Genomic DNA, 17,105 nt, shown 5'->3' with positions numbered 1-17,105 from the left:
CATAGTATTTATTAATATGGCAGATAAATTATTTTTACTTCAACAAAAGAGTGACTGCTATACATATTCCGTCCTCCAACTTCTCAATTAAAAGTTTGGAAGCTTTTAGCCTTAAGAATTTAAAAATGAAAATCATTCTAATGCAGAACTGCATCAATAAAACAGCCATATGTATTATTATGAATTATCAGAAGTACATTGCAAAGTGCATGCTAACTTTTTGAACTATAAAAGTAAGCATTTTAGTGTCTTCCCACCAAAGACTAGTAGTATTAGTAATGCGAAGAGGGTTTAGAAGGATGCAGACTGCCCAAAGCTGAATGTATTTAATCATAAAAATATTGATTTTTTGCGCTGAGCAAATGAATATTCATTATAGCTCTTCAAACTTGATAGTGGTTTCTTCTCTTAATAGCACCTCAGAACCAAAACCATGGATCCTAACATGTCTTGCAGTGCCAGTAGTTTTACAAACATGCAGCATCCATGTATGAAAATGTAAAGGGGGTTGAATTAGACGACCTTCAAGGTCCCTTCAACTCTTATTCTATGTACTAAACTACCGTATTTTTGCTCCATAAGACGCATACCTGCTCCCAAAGTGGGTGGAAATGTCTGTGCGTCTTATGGAGCGAAAAATACGGGCCGTGGCGATGGGGTCCTTTTACAGTCCTGAATCCCGCCTCTCCTGTCTGTCATTGCCTGTTTTCCTCCTCTAAACCTAGGTGCATCTTATGGTCAGATGCATCTTATAGTGCGAAAAATATGGTACGTTCATTGATAGAATATACCTACCTGCTATGAGATATTCTTGGGTATCTCTTGCATATGAGTCACATTCATATACAATGTGCACCAGGAGAAATTGTGTTACCCATTGCACTTGATTATAGTCACTAGCAGCATCCCACGGTCACATGACCAATTTCTGAGATTTATCTTTGATTTCCAGCAAAAAACACTAAGTATAATGCATTCGTTAAGGACCATGGTGTTTACTTAATAATCACTGCATTTGCTTAATGACTGTGGTGTTGAACCACCACCTCTTAATGACTGGTGTTGAACCACCACCACAAAAATGATAAAATTGGTCATGGTCAAATCATGACTGCCTTAATGACTGCCACGACTAATTCTGGGCTTGATTACAGTTATAAGTCAAGGACTAACTGTATTCTTCATTAGCTGACTATCATGAATCAAATACATCCAAATTTTTCTTCAGTTGGAAATTTAATCTACCAAAAGTGATCAAAGCGGAATTTAAGTCACTACACAAGTTTCTTCCTAACAAGAAGTGCAAATTAGGATGAATCCAATTAGTGTTCAACTGAACTTTTTTCTCCATTGCAATTCTGATGTCTTTCAAAGCATTTTGATAAGTGATATATAGGATTAGATGCAGATCCTAGATGGCTTATTTTTAAAGCAAACTGGACAACTGGAATAGTAAACAACAAATTCAGAAAAGAAAAAGCAGGAGATAGGTTGCAACCATTTTAATCTGAGTGTAGTGTAACTTCCCACAAAATGTCACCCCACTTCCCAATATTTAATAAAATGTTGATAAAGTGAAGGCTGGTTAAGTGACTCAAAGGGTCTCCTTTACAATCAGTGGCCTTTCAGCATTTTTTTTTTAAAAAGACATTTCATACAATAAATGAAAATTATGATTTAGAAAGCATAGCATACATTCTGATCATTATCATCTGAAAGATTTTACAAACCCTTTGCATTTTTATACAGCTCTGCACCAAGATAAAACTATTCAATTTCTGAATAATTTTTACACATCACGTTACATAAATATATTAACATCTGTGCGCAAAATTAAACTAGAGAATATATAATTAGCGGCAAAAAGATGGGGAAAAATACAACATACTGTTAAAAAGATAGCCTCTGCTTCATACAGGTCTTAGAATGAAGATATTTTTTGTATTTACATGCAAAGAATACAGCGAGTGATCAATATTCACGATTATGGAACTATAGTATGTTATTTCATGATCAAAATGCTTATTTAGCAGGAAAAAAAATCCACATAATGTACAAAACAATAGTGCAGGAAGAGCTTCAAACAACTGTTCTCTTCGTTTTTGAGTTTTTGGTTTAAAAACTATACATCTGACCAAAGATGCTGCTGTGAAACTTAGTTTTTACTCCACAGGTAGATTTAAGGCACATAATCATTTTCAAAGGTTGGTTCTTTATGTCAAATATGTTCCAGTTTTCACATTTTTAGGGCCAGGAATACTATTTTAATAAATTATTTTGTAAAGACATAGTAGATGCATTTTCTGACTGCTAGTGTACTGTTAATAAAAATGTCGTTGGCTTATACAAATGTTAGCCTTGTTGGAACATAGTTCTATTGTAGTAAACTATATCTAGTACACAGATGCCATTTAATTATATTACAAATATTTTCTGATTGAAAAAAGTGTAGCCTCTTTCTATACCTATTTAAACAGCAGTCACAATTTTGCTTAAATTTTTAATTTTGAAGCAGAAAAAGCTAAAGCTTGATATGTCTAGAGATAATGTTACAGTCAATCCCTGATACAGGAATGCTCTTCATTAGCCAAAAGTTGATTCCTTTATTTTCAGTAAACTTAGATGCTCACCTCTAAAGTGACGTCTAAATTTTGGGATTCTTATTACACGTTCCAATAGTTTTCATGTCTACACATTCTTGCATGATGGTATTCAGGCTGGATGCCCCCAAGTCTTTTAGTTTCAACAAGATGAATGCACCATGTATCTTCTAATCAAGGTTTTGGCCTTATGTATATATCCTGAATGTGAATTTCTTCACAAGTTCAGATTCTCAAACCTCTTTTAAGGTACAGAAGAAAAGGACAAGATTTATAGCAAGGGACAGGTTTGTATGTTTATACGGTATATCCTCGTCTCCCAGCAAACTGGACAATTCACTGGAGCTAGAGAATCACAAATGAGAGTGCTTGTGATAACTTTCCCAACCTCTCTTTCCCTGTTCTCCAAATGCTCCAAAATACACCAAGTGCACAGGGATGAAATAATAAGTTGGACAAAACCAGTCTAAGATCTGAATTTTACTTCCTCAAGGGAGTCTTTCTAATGCAGCTTTATAGGTAAAGGGGAAAGAAATTCGTCAACAATAGGAGCTAAGCAATCTTTTGTTAAGCATAAATACTAAATATATTTTGTTCTCAGCTAAATTCTAAAATCTGACTAAATTGCTGTACAGATGACCAGGCAGAGCCCTTCGTGCCCACAAGAGATCCAAGTCCAGCCCATCTTGGATTCCTGTGACTCTTATCAACCGCCAATTTGGATGGGCATTAGTAATTCAGATTCTTGTAGAGATGTTTAGGCTTGCAATAAATCTTTACACCCATTTGAACTGCCTAGATCTCCTGATTTTACTGGTGCTTGACAATTGCTCAATTTGCAATTCTATTAATTATATCTCAAAAATAACTAGCCTCATATCTGAACTTTTGTAGGAGAGAACAAGTGAGCAGTAAGTTGGTTTTTGCTCATTTGTTTGGGTGCATCTATAAATAAATCAACTATATATAGACAGTTATTCAAGTGCTAATTCAGGGCTATCAGATAGTATGCTATACAACTGTACAACTGAAGCCCATGATACAACCTAAGAAATAGAAAATGTATTACATTGACTGCCATGGAATGAGTTTCCTTTTTATTAGAAAACATTAGACAAAGCCAGAACTTATTCAATAGAGCAGGGGTCCCCAATCTGTGAGCTGCAGCCCATTACCGAGCTGTGGCTTATTTGCAATTGGGCCGTGTGAGTGGTGGGCTGGTGCACACACGCACAGCCCAATTTGTGTGATTGACAGGCACTGGCACTTGCCGTCCAACTTGCGAGAGCAGTGGACACTAGCACTCGCAGCCACACTCACGTGTGCGGCAGGCACCGTGCTCACAGCTCCACTTGCACAAGCAGCACCCACACCCACCCACTGCTCACACAAATGAAGCTGTGCGACTTCCGCCGGCACCGCCGACATTGCTGGACGCTCTTTTTTGGAGCGCCAGCCCTGTGATCTTGTTAGCCATTCTGACAGCGCAAATCAGCTGTCCGACGGCTGGAAAACCTTTCCCTTGGGAGAAGAAGGAAAGGAGAGCAATCGGATGGGGGTAGAGCTCCCCAAAAGCCCCTGAAATAGCTTTGGGGGCTAGGAGGGTGAGAGCTCCCCAGGAAATCCGGTGAAACTCGGAGATCCAGGGCGCTTCTGCTTTAAGCAGAAAAAAACGTCACAACCGTCTCTGCAATCTTTATTGAGATTTAAATTGTTTATCTATGCAGACGGAGTGAAGACAGGAGAGCAGACAATTGCAAGTAACAAGCCCTTAATTCCATGCTTAAATTGTTACTTTTGGAAGTTGATTGAAGGAAGGGAGAAAATGGTGCTTGTGCTTAATAGGGCGTGAAACTGAAACTTAACTCTCGTTAAAGCTGTTAACATCCAGCATTCTTCAAGGTGGTTGGAGAAAAAGAAAAAGAGAAATGGCTGGCTTTATTGAAAGTCTTGAAGGTTCACTGTTACAAACATAATTAAAGACACAAATACTGATTGGGGATCTCTTTAAAGAAATATTCGAATCATTTACCTCTGTGATAGTGGAGAGAATTGAAGGACTTTTTAAAAAGGATTTTATTCAAGTTCGAAACAAAGAGTCAAGCGAAGATATTGTACCGGAATTTCAATTGCTAAATAACAGTGATTTGCTGAATGAAGAAATTCAGTCTAATGTGCCTCCGGGAAATGGAATGGATGTTTCTCAAATTAAGAAGGAAAGGCTGAGAGGCTTGAAGAAGCGTAATCAGGAAATACTGAGTGAGATTTCCCCAAAGGCTTTGTTACAGTCAATTGGAAAATTGTCAGGTGGTGTTGGGATTCCTAATATAAGAAAGAAGATTCGAAGTGGAACTTTACAATTTCTTTACAAAAATGGATTCTTAATTGCAGTTAAGGAGATGTGTTTACTGAGAGGAACTACTTTGCGAAGAGAACAAGATGAAGGTGGAGGAATAAGACTGAAAAAGAAAGTTCGCAAAAAAGTTAGGAAAAAATGGAGATGGAAAAATTACAATCTTTTTGTTGGGGGAGGATAGTAATAGTGAAAATGAATGATTATACCTGCATTTAGGGATATTATTTGTTTTGAAAAGTTATACTATAGTGAAAATGAATGATTTACTTATATTTAGGGATATGATTTGTCTAGAAAAGTTATATTAAATAATGTTATGTTTGTATTGATATGGATTACTGACCAAATCTTTACCATTGTTTTGAAGCATATTAATACTAAAGTTGTATGTCAAGGAATGTTTTGTTGAAGAATCTATATAAGCTTATGGGTTAAAAATGGTGCAAGGGTTGAGGGAAGGTTTTTATAATATTTTTTATAGACTTTAAATAGTGAAGATGTTATTTAATTATACGTAATGGATTTGTAGAGAACAAGATCAATAAGTTTGTATAAAGTTATTAAGCAAGGAATGTTTCTAGGCAGAATCAATATAAGTTTGTGGGGTAAAAAGTAAAAATAAGGTTTTTTACAATATATTTTGAGATTGGTTAAAATATTTTGCTAATGTGTTAATATATGTAAGGGTTGGAGATGTGATGGTTAATCGTAACTGGGTTCTGATTGTGTAATGCTGGAAGTTAAGGGTTTTTTTTTCTCTTTCTTTTTTTTATATATGTTTGTTAGATGCTATATCCTGTATTTGCTCTGGGAAGTCCGGGGGGGGGGAGGGTTGGGGTAGGAGGGGGGGAGGGGGGAAGGGAAAATATGTGTAAAGAATCTGGAGAGGTTCTTGGAGTTTACGTAACTGTTTCTTTTTAAAGAGGTTGTTAAATTGCAAATGTGACTGTATAATCCATATATGGAAAGATGGCAAAGGGTTTATATTTTTCTTGTAAAAATGTTTTTTTGCCTTGTAAAACTCTTTAATAAAAAAAAAAAAGTAGCTCAAGGGCTCACAGACAAATGAAGCTGTGCATGGGCACTTGTGCAAACCTGCCCCTCAAACCCTTCCCCTCTTCACCCCCTCCCCATGCCAGGCTGCCAACCCGGAAAGGTTGGGGAACGCTGCAGTAGAGTTCAAACCTTCTACAGATAATTGAACTTAATGACTTTTGCATTTTAGATGATTGCATATAATCCATCAGTTTGGAATTAGAACATAGAATTTAGGATAACAGTTGGAAGAGACCTTGAAGGTATTCTAGTCCAACTCCCTGTTCTAGCAGGAAAACCCATCCCATTCCAGACAAATGGCTGTCTAGTTTCTTCCTGAAAACCTCCAGTGATGAAGCATCCACAACTTCTGGAGGTAAGCCACTCCACTGATTAACTGTTTCCATTGTTAGGAATTTTCTTAGTTCTAGGTTGGATTTCAATTTGATAAATTTCCATCTGTTGTTTCTTGTCCTGCTTTGGAGAATAGGTCAACCCACTTCTATGGCAGCCCCTCAAATACTGGAAGACAGCTATCATGTCACCACTAGTACTTGTCTTAGTTAGACTAGTTATACCTAGTTCCCTCAATCATTCATCATATGATTTAGCCTCCAAACCCTCTTATCATCCAGGTTCTGCTGCTTAGCAGTGTGACCAGAAGAGATATATAGATACTATCAAAATGATATATAGTATTTACTATATGATAAAGGGTTTGAACCCTATAATAATTGGGCTCCATAGGTCTGATGATTCCCAAGGAGGATGAAAATGGTCATATATCGCTTCCTGGTGGTCAGTGTAACCTAATGAAGCACACAATGTAACCCATAGGATATGGATTGTGTAACCATGGGAGAAATGCCTCCTCCCCGCCAAGAGACGGGGGTTGGAAATTAAAGGTAATCATTAACTTTCAACCACAATTGAGCCCAACATTTCTATTGCTAAGCAAGACAGTTGTTTTGCCTCATTTTATGACCTTTTTGGTCACAATTGTTAAGTGAATCACTGCAGTTGGTAAGTTAATAATATGGCTGTTAAGTGAATCTGGCTTTCCCATTGAATTTGCTTGTCAGAAGGTTGCAAAAGATGATCATATAACTCTGGGACACTGCAACAGTCATGAATACATGCCAGTTGTCAAGAGGGTGAATTTTGGTCACATGACCACAGAGCTGCTGCAATGGTTCTAATACATATATTAGAACCATATATATGTATGTATGTATGTATGTATGTATGTATGTATGTATGTATGTGTGTGTATATATATAGACTACCTGTATCTATATTCTGATAGATACAGGTAGTCCTTGACATACAACATTTCATTTAGTGACGATTTGAAATTACAACAGCATTGAAAAAAGTGACTTGACCGTTTTTCTTACTTATGTCTGTTGCAGCATCCCCATGTTCACATGATCAAAATTTGGACGCTTGACAACTGATTATTTATGACAGTTGCAGTATTTCAGGCTTGTGTGATCACTTTTTGTGACCTGAGAAGCAAAGTCAATGGGGAGAACTGGAAGTGTTGCAGTGAAAGCGGCTGGAAAAAAAGGGGCTCTGATGAGCTCCGTGAAAATCCAGCCAGACAAACCACTGTTGGGGGGGGGGGTCTTTGGATCGGAAATGTCCTCTAGGGACAGTGAAGAAGGAGAGGCATCTCGGAAGACCAAGAGGAACAGGCAAGTTCCTCGAAAGGTCAGAGGCAGCTCTTCGGACCAGCAGCGGGGGTGGCGGCCATTGTAAAATGACTGCTCTGAAGCTGGGGCAACCAGATTAAGTTTTTGTGCAGGAGCAGTGTTTGAACGGAGTGCTGGTACTGGGTGAGTGATTGGCCAACTCACAGGTAAAAGATAATTTCGAATTGGATTAAAAGGTGTCCCGGAGCTGAAATGAGCGGCTAATTGGCACTTGGGAAATTCTATGGAGGGAGAAGAACAAAGAGGAGGCTAAAATACTAAAGCCCAAGAAAGTTTTTGTATCTATAATTGGATTTGGAGAAACTAAAAATAATAAAGGAACCCAAGGAAAAGTATTTTTTACATGGATTTAAATATTTTTGACAGCTTTGACATTTAGTTGGTTTGAAAATATTGTGGATTTGAGAGAGACATCTGCTGGCTGAAAGAGAGTACTGCAATATTTACTGGAAGGAAGAAGGGAAAGTACAGCTGTGACCTAAAAGATAATTTGGAAACTCTGAGAACTTTTAAGGAGTATCTGTCTTTCTACATTGCTTGGTCTCGATTCTCAATGGCTATGGAAGATACAAATATTTAACTTGAAGTGGACTGGATAAATACTTAAATTGGACATTATCTGAAAACAAAAAAAGACTATATGGATTTTAAATTTTAATTAAATGTGACATTTAAAAGTTTTAACACTTTCTTCAATTGGCAATATGAAGTCTTGGATGTATGAGGAATTAATTGAGATGTTTAAAAATATGCATGAATCATTAAAGGGTAATAAAAAGTCAGAAATTTTGCTGGAACACACAGAACAAGAAATAGGGGAGAAGGTGGCAGAAGAGAGCATAAATGAGGAGCAAGAAAATAATATTGAAGGAAAAGGAATTGAATGCAAAAAGCAGTTAGATGATTTCATTGGGATTTACAGTGGCAAAAAAAGAGTGGATGGGGGGAACATCTCCCAAAAAAGAATCAATCAAAGGGTAAAGAGGGAAAGAGTGGAAAGAGATTAGGAGAAAACTTGGGGAGAACTATTTGAATAATATAACTAAAAGTGAGAAAAAGGAGTCAGAAGAAAAGATATAATAAATATTAAAAAAAAGAAAAAAGAAAAAGAAGAAGTTAAGAGAGTGGGAAAAAAGAAGAAAATTATTAAGAAGTGGAATTTTGGAGAGACCAAGAGAAAATGGTTAAAGAAGGGAAGATTAGTGGAAAGGAGGAAGGGAAATAAGATAAATATTAGTAGATTTAAGGGAACTGTATTAATGTTATTAATTGTGGATGGTCAACTAAATTAAAGGGTTTTAATGTAAGATTTGAATATGATGATGTATATTGTTTATAGTAAAACAGAATAAGAAATGAAATATGAAATGGTAATTTGGTTTAATTTTGAAGACAATTTTAATTAAGAGACAAAGTTGAAATGTTAAAAAGTGGGATGGGGATTTTGAGAAATATATTCTGTAATGGAGAAATAAGATAATTAATTGATGTTATTGTAAGAGATTAGGAATTAAGGGTGGATAGTGATACTGTTTATGTATTATGTATTAAGAGAAATTAAGATAAGACAAAGAAGTATGGAAAAAGAATATTATGGATGAAATTGGAAATATGTAAAATGGACTTGGGAAAAAAAAGAACAATGTGGTAGAAGTTGAAATAAGATATGGTGAAAAATGATTAATTCGTGATAAAGAACTATATGAAAGAGATGAATATGGGAAAAATGGGAAGATTGGAATAGATTATAAAGATTAATATATATAAAATATATAAGATGTGACCCGGTCAACACTCTATTCATAAAATATGTATGAAGAAAGAAAATTTTTAATAAAACTTGTTTACTAAAAAAAAAAAAGAAGCAAAGTCAATGGGGAAGCCAAATTCACCTACTTCCTATTGATAGGAATCAATATTATAGTAATGTATTAATTATTATTCAATGGGGGAGGTAATATGTGTGCATGCATTGGTTTTTTTCTTTTATTTTTGATCTACTTTTTAATGTCTTGATAGTTTTGTGTTTGCCTTTCTGTTTTGTCTCTTTTGCTTGTTTGGGAGTTTTGTGTTTTAGCTTTCTTTAGAATAAAATAAATAAAATTTAAAAAAGAAGTGAAAATAGTAGCTAGGTAACTTAACAACTACAGTGTTTCACATAACAACTGGGGCATGAAAGGTTGAAAATGGAGGAAACTCACTTAACAACTGTCTTGCTTAGCAACAGAAATTTTGGGCTCAATTGTGGTCGTCAGTCAAGGACAACTTGTAAAGCCAAGCAGTTCAAAACAGAATTAACAAATACATCCTTAGAATCATTCAGTGTCTTTCAAAGTCTATTTCTGCATTATGCAAACTAAAACTAATCTCTTCTTTCCTGAAAAGATGCACTACTAAAACAGAGCAGTGTTCCTCAACCTTTGCAACTTGAAGATGTGTGGACATCTTCAAGTTGCAAGTGAACTCCCAGAATTCCCCATCCAGCATAAATTGTCCTCCTCTTGCCAATTTTGGCCTGGCAGGGAGGGGTTGAACTTTTCTGATACACTCAAGTGCAACACTACCAAGGAATTGCTAGTTTAGACAGATAATATAATTGTCTTTTTTCACTGGAATGCACAGTAGGAATAACCTTGAGGACCAGGAAGAAGAGCCACAATCAAGGCAATGGTCAGATAAAAGAAATATGAGTCTAGAGTACACATGTAATTTGAATAACAAAACAACAGTGTTGGAAGGGACCTTGGAGGTCTTCTAGTCCAACCCCCTGCTCAAACAGGAAACCCTATACTATTTCAAACAAATGATTGTCCAATCTCTTCTTAAAAACTTCCAGTGTTGGAGCATCCACAACTTCTGGAGGCAAGTCATTCCACTGATTAATTGCTCTGTCAGGAAATTTCTCCTTAGTTCTAGGTTGCTTCTCTTGTTTAGTTTCCATGCAATGCTTCTTGTCTTGCCTTCAGGTGCTTTGGAGAATAGGTTGGCTCATCTTCTTTGTGGCAGCCTCTTAGATATTAGAACACTGCTGTCATGTCACCCCAGTCCTTCTTTTCATTAAACTAGACATACCGAATTTCATTAAACTAGACATATCCAATTAAATTAGGTATACCGAAATACCACTGGTGAAATCCAATTTTTTTTTACGATCAGTTCTGTAGGCATGGCTTGGTGGGCATGATAGAGGAAGGATACTGCAAAATCTCCATTCCCACCTCACTCCAGGGGAAGGATACTGCAAAATCCCCATTCCCCCCCCACTCTTGGGGGAAGGATATTGCAAAATCTCCATTCCCACCCCACTCTGGGACCAGCCAGAGGTGGTATTTGCCAGTTCTCCGGCAAATTTCTGCTACCGGTTCTCTGAACTACTCAAAATTTCCACTACCAGTTCTCCAGAACCTGTCAGAACCTGCTGGATTTCACCTCTGCAAAATACCCAATTTGGTCTCAGACAAAACCTCTCTACTACTCAAAAAGATAGATGGAGGGAGAGGGAAAGTCCATTGAGACTTAAAAGATTCTGTTACTGCAACCTTCTAACAAAAATAGCATTAGTACTCATATAGGGTGAAATCCAGCAGGTTCTGACAGGTTCTGGAGAACCGGTAGCAGAAATTTTGAGTAGTTCGGAGAACTGGCAAATACCACCTCTGGCTGGCCCCAGAGTGGGGTGGGAATGGAGGTTTTGCAGTATCCTTCCCCTGGAGTGGGGTAGGAATGGAGATTTTGCAGTATCCTTCCCCTGCTATGCCCACCAAGCCACACCACGCCCACAGAACCGTATAGTAAAAAAATTTGGATTTCACCACTGTATTCATAACTCTGGTTTCCTAGTCTGGTTTACCCTGAAGGGCTGATATTAGCATATTTTTATCTTATGGTACAAATATTTTATATCACTCCTGGAATATATATTGTAGAAACAAGTGCAATGAGATTGCTTGCCTTGCAGTTAAATTTTTGCCAAATGTAAATCTATACAATCCATCTGGTCCTCTTATATTGAATCTATTCAAAGTCTTAAAAGTCTGGCATTTAAAATGTTCTTTGAAAATGAACTTATAAACATGAAATAATTTGCCACCTATGGTTACATACTGTAAAATTGGCCATGAACTTAAAAAGTCAGTTTCTTAAGCAAAGTTAACACAAAGTACATTGCATTACTCCTATACTAAAGAAACACTATCCAAGAAATAGGTATGTGCATTAGCCCCTCTTGCTCTAGTCTTTCTGATGTGTCTGTGCAGATATCTCAGGAGAGAAGAGTAAGACCTCTGCAAAGTACAACACCAATGAAGCTCTGTATAATTGACTGGCCATCTGATGACAGTCTGGCAGGCCCGTCTCTGGAGAGAGGACAAATAGGGTTAGCTTTCATCCTCCACAGTGGTGACACTCCTTTTTCCCTTGTGCCTAAACCATATTTTCCAAAGCTAAGTTCTTTTGAGATCTGTGCAACCCACCAAAGGATACCATTTAATCAAGAGAAAGTACAAAATATGACTAGGAATTGGATGTAGAGGCAGATTTCTTACTAGAAATATCATTGATAAACCCTACAAGTTTTAAGTGGTACACATCAGCCTCCATACACCTGGGACAAAATACTTTTAAAAACATCTAGCACCTTCCAATTGTATCTTATACTTTCTAGAACTCTGATGTAACAAAAGAAATCTGAAAATAGAAACAGGCTGCCACTGCCTATTGCAGAAATAGGCTGCAACATACCAAGAGAAAGTTATCATAATGTTCATTTGAACTCATTGAATCTCTTGGCTTGAACTTTAGGCTGGAGAAACCTCATCCATAACTGTGCTAAATGTTTCTCTAGACTTTAGGTCTTATATTAGTTTTCTCTTCTTTTTTTTCCCAGAACGCTAATGCCTGTCTTGCTCTTGGTAACTCATTATCCCTGTAAGCCTATTTCAGATAAAATACAGGGCCTCAAGGACAAATTATCACTTGTGCTGTCCACCGGAGGGGCAGTTTTTAGGACACTCTGCAAATTATAATGGAAAAATAAGGCAATGCCAAGGTTTCTGAATTTGCTTTGATATATTCTGCAAAATGGATTCCCTTTTAGTCTTCTTTGTTGAATCTTAAGATGGATATCTTAACATGCATGCAACTTGTCACAAATAAAGAGAAAAGAAGTTCCATTGTACTATTACTCACTGGGGGTGGGGATAACATTTGGAAGTCAATATGCAACCATATGATTGGAATGGTTAGCATTCTTGAGATATTTTGATAGGCACGTCCCAAGGAACCAGTCCTTAGATCCTTCACATCAACACGGACACCATCCTATATGCAAGTTTGTCACTAATTTGTGCATCAACAGAAATAACTCTTAGCTCATATTGCAACAATTTCAATTAAATGCAACCTCCAGAAAGGAGTTTGAGTTTTTAGCTCTTCAAAGCAGTTTTGTTTAGTTAGTACAGCAATGACTTGCTCAGTTTGACAATCATTCACAGTACTGCATGCTTCTCTGGGATGATGACAGATGAATTCATTTTAACAATTCATGGGATTTACTTGAGAGCTTCCATGGAGAGGCAATTGGAATGGGATCATGGAGAATTCAACAGCTCTGCTAGCAAGTCCACCCAGCAAAGGCAGCCCAACAGGTTTAAGAGGACCTAAAAGAAAGGAAGATGCCATGATAACCTAATTTGCAATCTCTTCACATTACAAATCTGGCAGGAAAAGTTGAGATGATACAAATTGAGAATAATGTATTTATAACTTTAATTGAGAATAATGTTTAATTGAGAATAATGTATTTATAACTTCTGTTCAATGCAGGTTTTTTCTTAAAGAAATGTAGTTGCAATTTAGCACAGTTCCAACCTTTTCAAAGACAGAGATTTTAATCAGAAATTTAAGCATGCTTTTATTTCTCCTACTGACATCAATGGCAAAACCTGTCTAGATGGCCAAAACTCACTTTTTTCATTGGGAATATTTATAAAACTGTAAGATGATGCCAAGAGTAATTGTCACCTGTTTATTAACTAAGGTGCATGAATATATAGTACAACTCATCTTAAATCACAATGAATTTAAATAAAAAGTCTAAATAGTTTGCTCTGTGTTCTGAGTGAACAATGTTGTGTGGGGAGGAATGTAAAAAAAAAAAAGTAAACTGTAGAGGGTACCTAATGAAAACGCCTAGAAGCAAGCAAAGTTATAACCAGAAGCCAATACAGGTTTGTCAAAAACAGATTATGTCAAACAAATCTTATTTCATTCTTTGACTACATTAGTGGACCAGCGAAATGCAGTGGACATTACATACTTGGATTTCAGTAAGACATTTGACATTTGACAAAGTAGACCACAAATAATTTGTTGGTAAACTAGAAAAATGTGGGATAAATAGCATCACCATCAGATGGATTTGTAACCGGCTGACAAACTTCACTCAACATGTATGCAGGTTGCAACTACATCTACATGGAGGGAAGTAAGCAGTGAGGTACCCCAAGGTTCTGTTTTAGGCCCAGTACCCTTCAACATTTTCATAAATGATTTAGATGAGGGAATAGAAGGGGAGCTCATCAAATTTGCAGACAACACTAAAGTGGCAAGAATAGCCAATACCCCAGAAGATAGACTAAAGATAAATCCAGATGGATCTCGACAGACTTGAACACTGGGCCATATCTAACAAAATACCTACTTCTTGGTAAGCTAAAAAAAGTGGGATAGATAGCATTACCATCAGATGGATTTTATAACCGTACTCAATGAGTAGTCCTTAACTGTATTATGTCTACAAGCAGTGGGGTACCACAATGTTCCGTCTTAGGTCCAATACTCTCAATATCTTCATAAATTATTTAGATGAGGAAATAGAAGGGGAACTTATCAAATTTGCAAATGATACTAGATTGGGAAAAACCAGGCTTAATAGTAGTAACTGTGAGAGGGATCTTGGAGTCTTAGTGGACAACCAATTAAATATGAGCCAACAATGTGCACCGGCAGCCAAAAAAGCTAATGCAATCCTAAATTGCATTAACAGAGGGATTCAATTAAGTTCAAGTGAGATGCTAATACCACTCTATAAAGCCTTAGTAAGACCACACCTAGAATACTGCATCCAGTTTTGGTCACCATACTATAAAAAAGATGTTGAGACTTTAGAAAGAGTGCAGAGAAGGGCAGCAAAGATGATTAGGGGACTGGAGGCTAAAACATATGAAGAACGGTTACAGGAACTGGGCATGGCTAGTTAGCGAAGAGAAGGATCAAGGGAGACATGATAGCAGTGTTCCAGTATTTGAGGGGCTGTTACAGAGAGGAGGGGGTCAAACTATTTTTCAAAGCACCTGAAGGCCAGACAAGGAATAATGGATGGAAACTGATCAAGGAGAGATTCAACCTAGAAATAAGGAGAAATTTTGTGTGAGAACAATCAATCAATGGATTGCCTTCAGAAGTTGTGGGAGCTTCATCACTGGAAGCTTTCAAGAAGAAGCTGGATTGCCATTCTGTCAGAAATGGTGTAGGGTCTCCTGCTTGGGCAGGGGATTAAACTAGACTAGATGACCTACAAGGTACCTTCCAACTCTATTCTTCTGTTAAAATGAAATTCAACGTAGAGAAAAGTAAGGTTTTACACTTAGGCAAGAAAAACCAAGTGTACAAGTGCAGATTAAGTGAAACTTGGTTCAATAGCAGTAACTGTGAGAGGTATCTTGGAATCCTAGTGGACAATCACTTAAATATGAGCCAACAGGTCATATTTACCTAATCCTAGGTTGCATTAACAGAGAGATAGAATCAAAATCACATTAAATATTAGTACCACTTTATAAAGCCTTAGAATATTGCATCCAGTTTTGGTCACCATATTATATAAAAAAATGTTGAGACTGGAAAGAGTAGAAAGACAAGACAAGAAGAAATGGAAACTAATCAGCAGGTCAGTTTTCTTTGTATAAATGAAAAAGGTATCTTTGAAAAAGTAATTAGATGGGAAAGAGAACTCCATAGGCACCAATCAATTTACACTGCTTACACAGTGACATAATGGGTATTAATATCAGGTATCTTTTGAAAGTGTATCATGAGGCATGATTTCTTTTTCAAAAAAGAAATTACATTAACAGAGAGAAAAGTGTTACAATAAGGGGGGCAGACATGCCCTGAGTAGTAAGAGATTATATACAATCAATGATAAACTGAATAGAATATAGGTCAAATTGACAGATGTCTCCAGTTTTTACTATTCAACCTCCTCCTGACTGCAATTATCAAATATGAATTGGGGTATACTGATCAGTAGAACATCTGAAACATCAAATAGATTACACTAATGTCCAGAAAATGAACATCTAGAACCCTCAAATGCTGAAAAGCTTCAATCCTAAATACAGTTTACAAATAAATCCTTCTGAATTCAGTAACATATATATTTATTTCGTATTTCTAAACCACCCATCTCCCTGGATTAAATTCAATACTGAAACAATTTCCTTAATATTTATGTAGTCAGTACAATTATATCTATGCCCACTTTATATAAAGTATAGATACTTGAAGCTGAGGCTGTTTTATTGTCATGGAATGCAGCATGAGCAGAAGAAAACAGGGAAAGAAAATGAGATGTATCCAACAGGGAGACTCATTTTTGGTGAAGGGAAGCAACACAAGGAGGAATGAGTGTCTTCAAATCTTTTTAACCAAACATAATAAGGAGCTATATGGATGGATCTCTTGCTGTAATCTTGGTACAATTACTGTCAAACTGAACCTTTATCTTGACCTAGATTAGTTTCTCTCCGCATCTTCATTAACTGCAGGGTCAAGCTGAGGATTTTGTGCAGTATCTGTATGACAAGATCGCTCAGATTTGGGAAGGCCTGGCCTCTGACTGGGTAAGTCCGGACGGGATGACTGAGGCAGGTCTTGATGGGATGACTGAGGCAGGTCTGGGAGGAGTTTGATCCTGTGGCTCCCGAGGACGTGGACAGGATCCTGGGACGGCTGAACGCGACCACATGTTTATTGGACCCGTGTCCCTCCTGGTTGGTACTGGCTTCCCGGGAAGTTACACGAGGCTGGCTCCAGAGGATTGTTAACGCTTCTCTGAGTGAGAGGGTCCTGCCGGCTGCTTTGAAAGAAGCGGTGGTGAGGCCCCTCCTCAAGAAGCCCTCTCTGGATCCGGATGTATTGGCTACCTATCGTCCAGTCTCCAACTTTCGCTTCGTTGCAAAGGTTGTTGAGAGTGTGGTGGCGCGGCAGCTTCCCCAGTACCTGGATGAAGCTGTCTATCTAGACCCGCTCCAGTCCGGCTTCCGGCCTGGACACAGGACGGAAACGGCATTGATCGTGTTGGTGGATGATCTCTGGAGGGCTCGGGATAGGGGTTGT

At 37.4% G+C, this 17,105-nt stretch overlaps 1 protein-coding gene across 7 annotated transcripts in view; it reads right to left on the bottom strand.

Annotated features, from left to right (window-relative positions):
• Positions 1-12,568: 12,568 nt before the first annotated feature.
• LCORL (ligand dependent nuclear receptor corepressor like) overlaps positions 12,569-17,105 on the bottom strand; it is a 151,221-nt gene continuing 146,684 nt past the window's right edge. For all 7 annotated transcript variants that reach the window (XM_034442728.3, XM_034442731.3, XM_034442729.3 and 4 more), the window contains exon 8: positions 12,569-13,363. In XM_034442728.3, coding sequence (XP_034298619.1) covers positions 13,239-13,363 — 125 coding nt within the window. In that variant the 3' untranslated portion in view covers positions 12,569-13,238. The remainder of the gene's footprint in view (positions 13,364-17,105) is intronic.

The sequence above is a fragment of the Pantherophis guttatus genome, chromosome 8 (genome assembly GCF_059756535.1).
Source record: "Pantherophis guttatus breed Tessera chromosome 8, ASM5975653v1, whole genome shotgun sequence".
Taxonomy (NCBI): Eukaryota; Metazoa; Chordata; class Lepidosauria; order Squamata; family Colubridae; genus Pantherophis; species Pantherophis guttatus.
The sequence above is the reverse complement of the archived record's forward strand: the minus strand, read 5'-3'. Positions and strand labels throughout refer to the sequence as shown.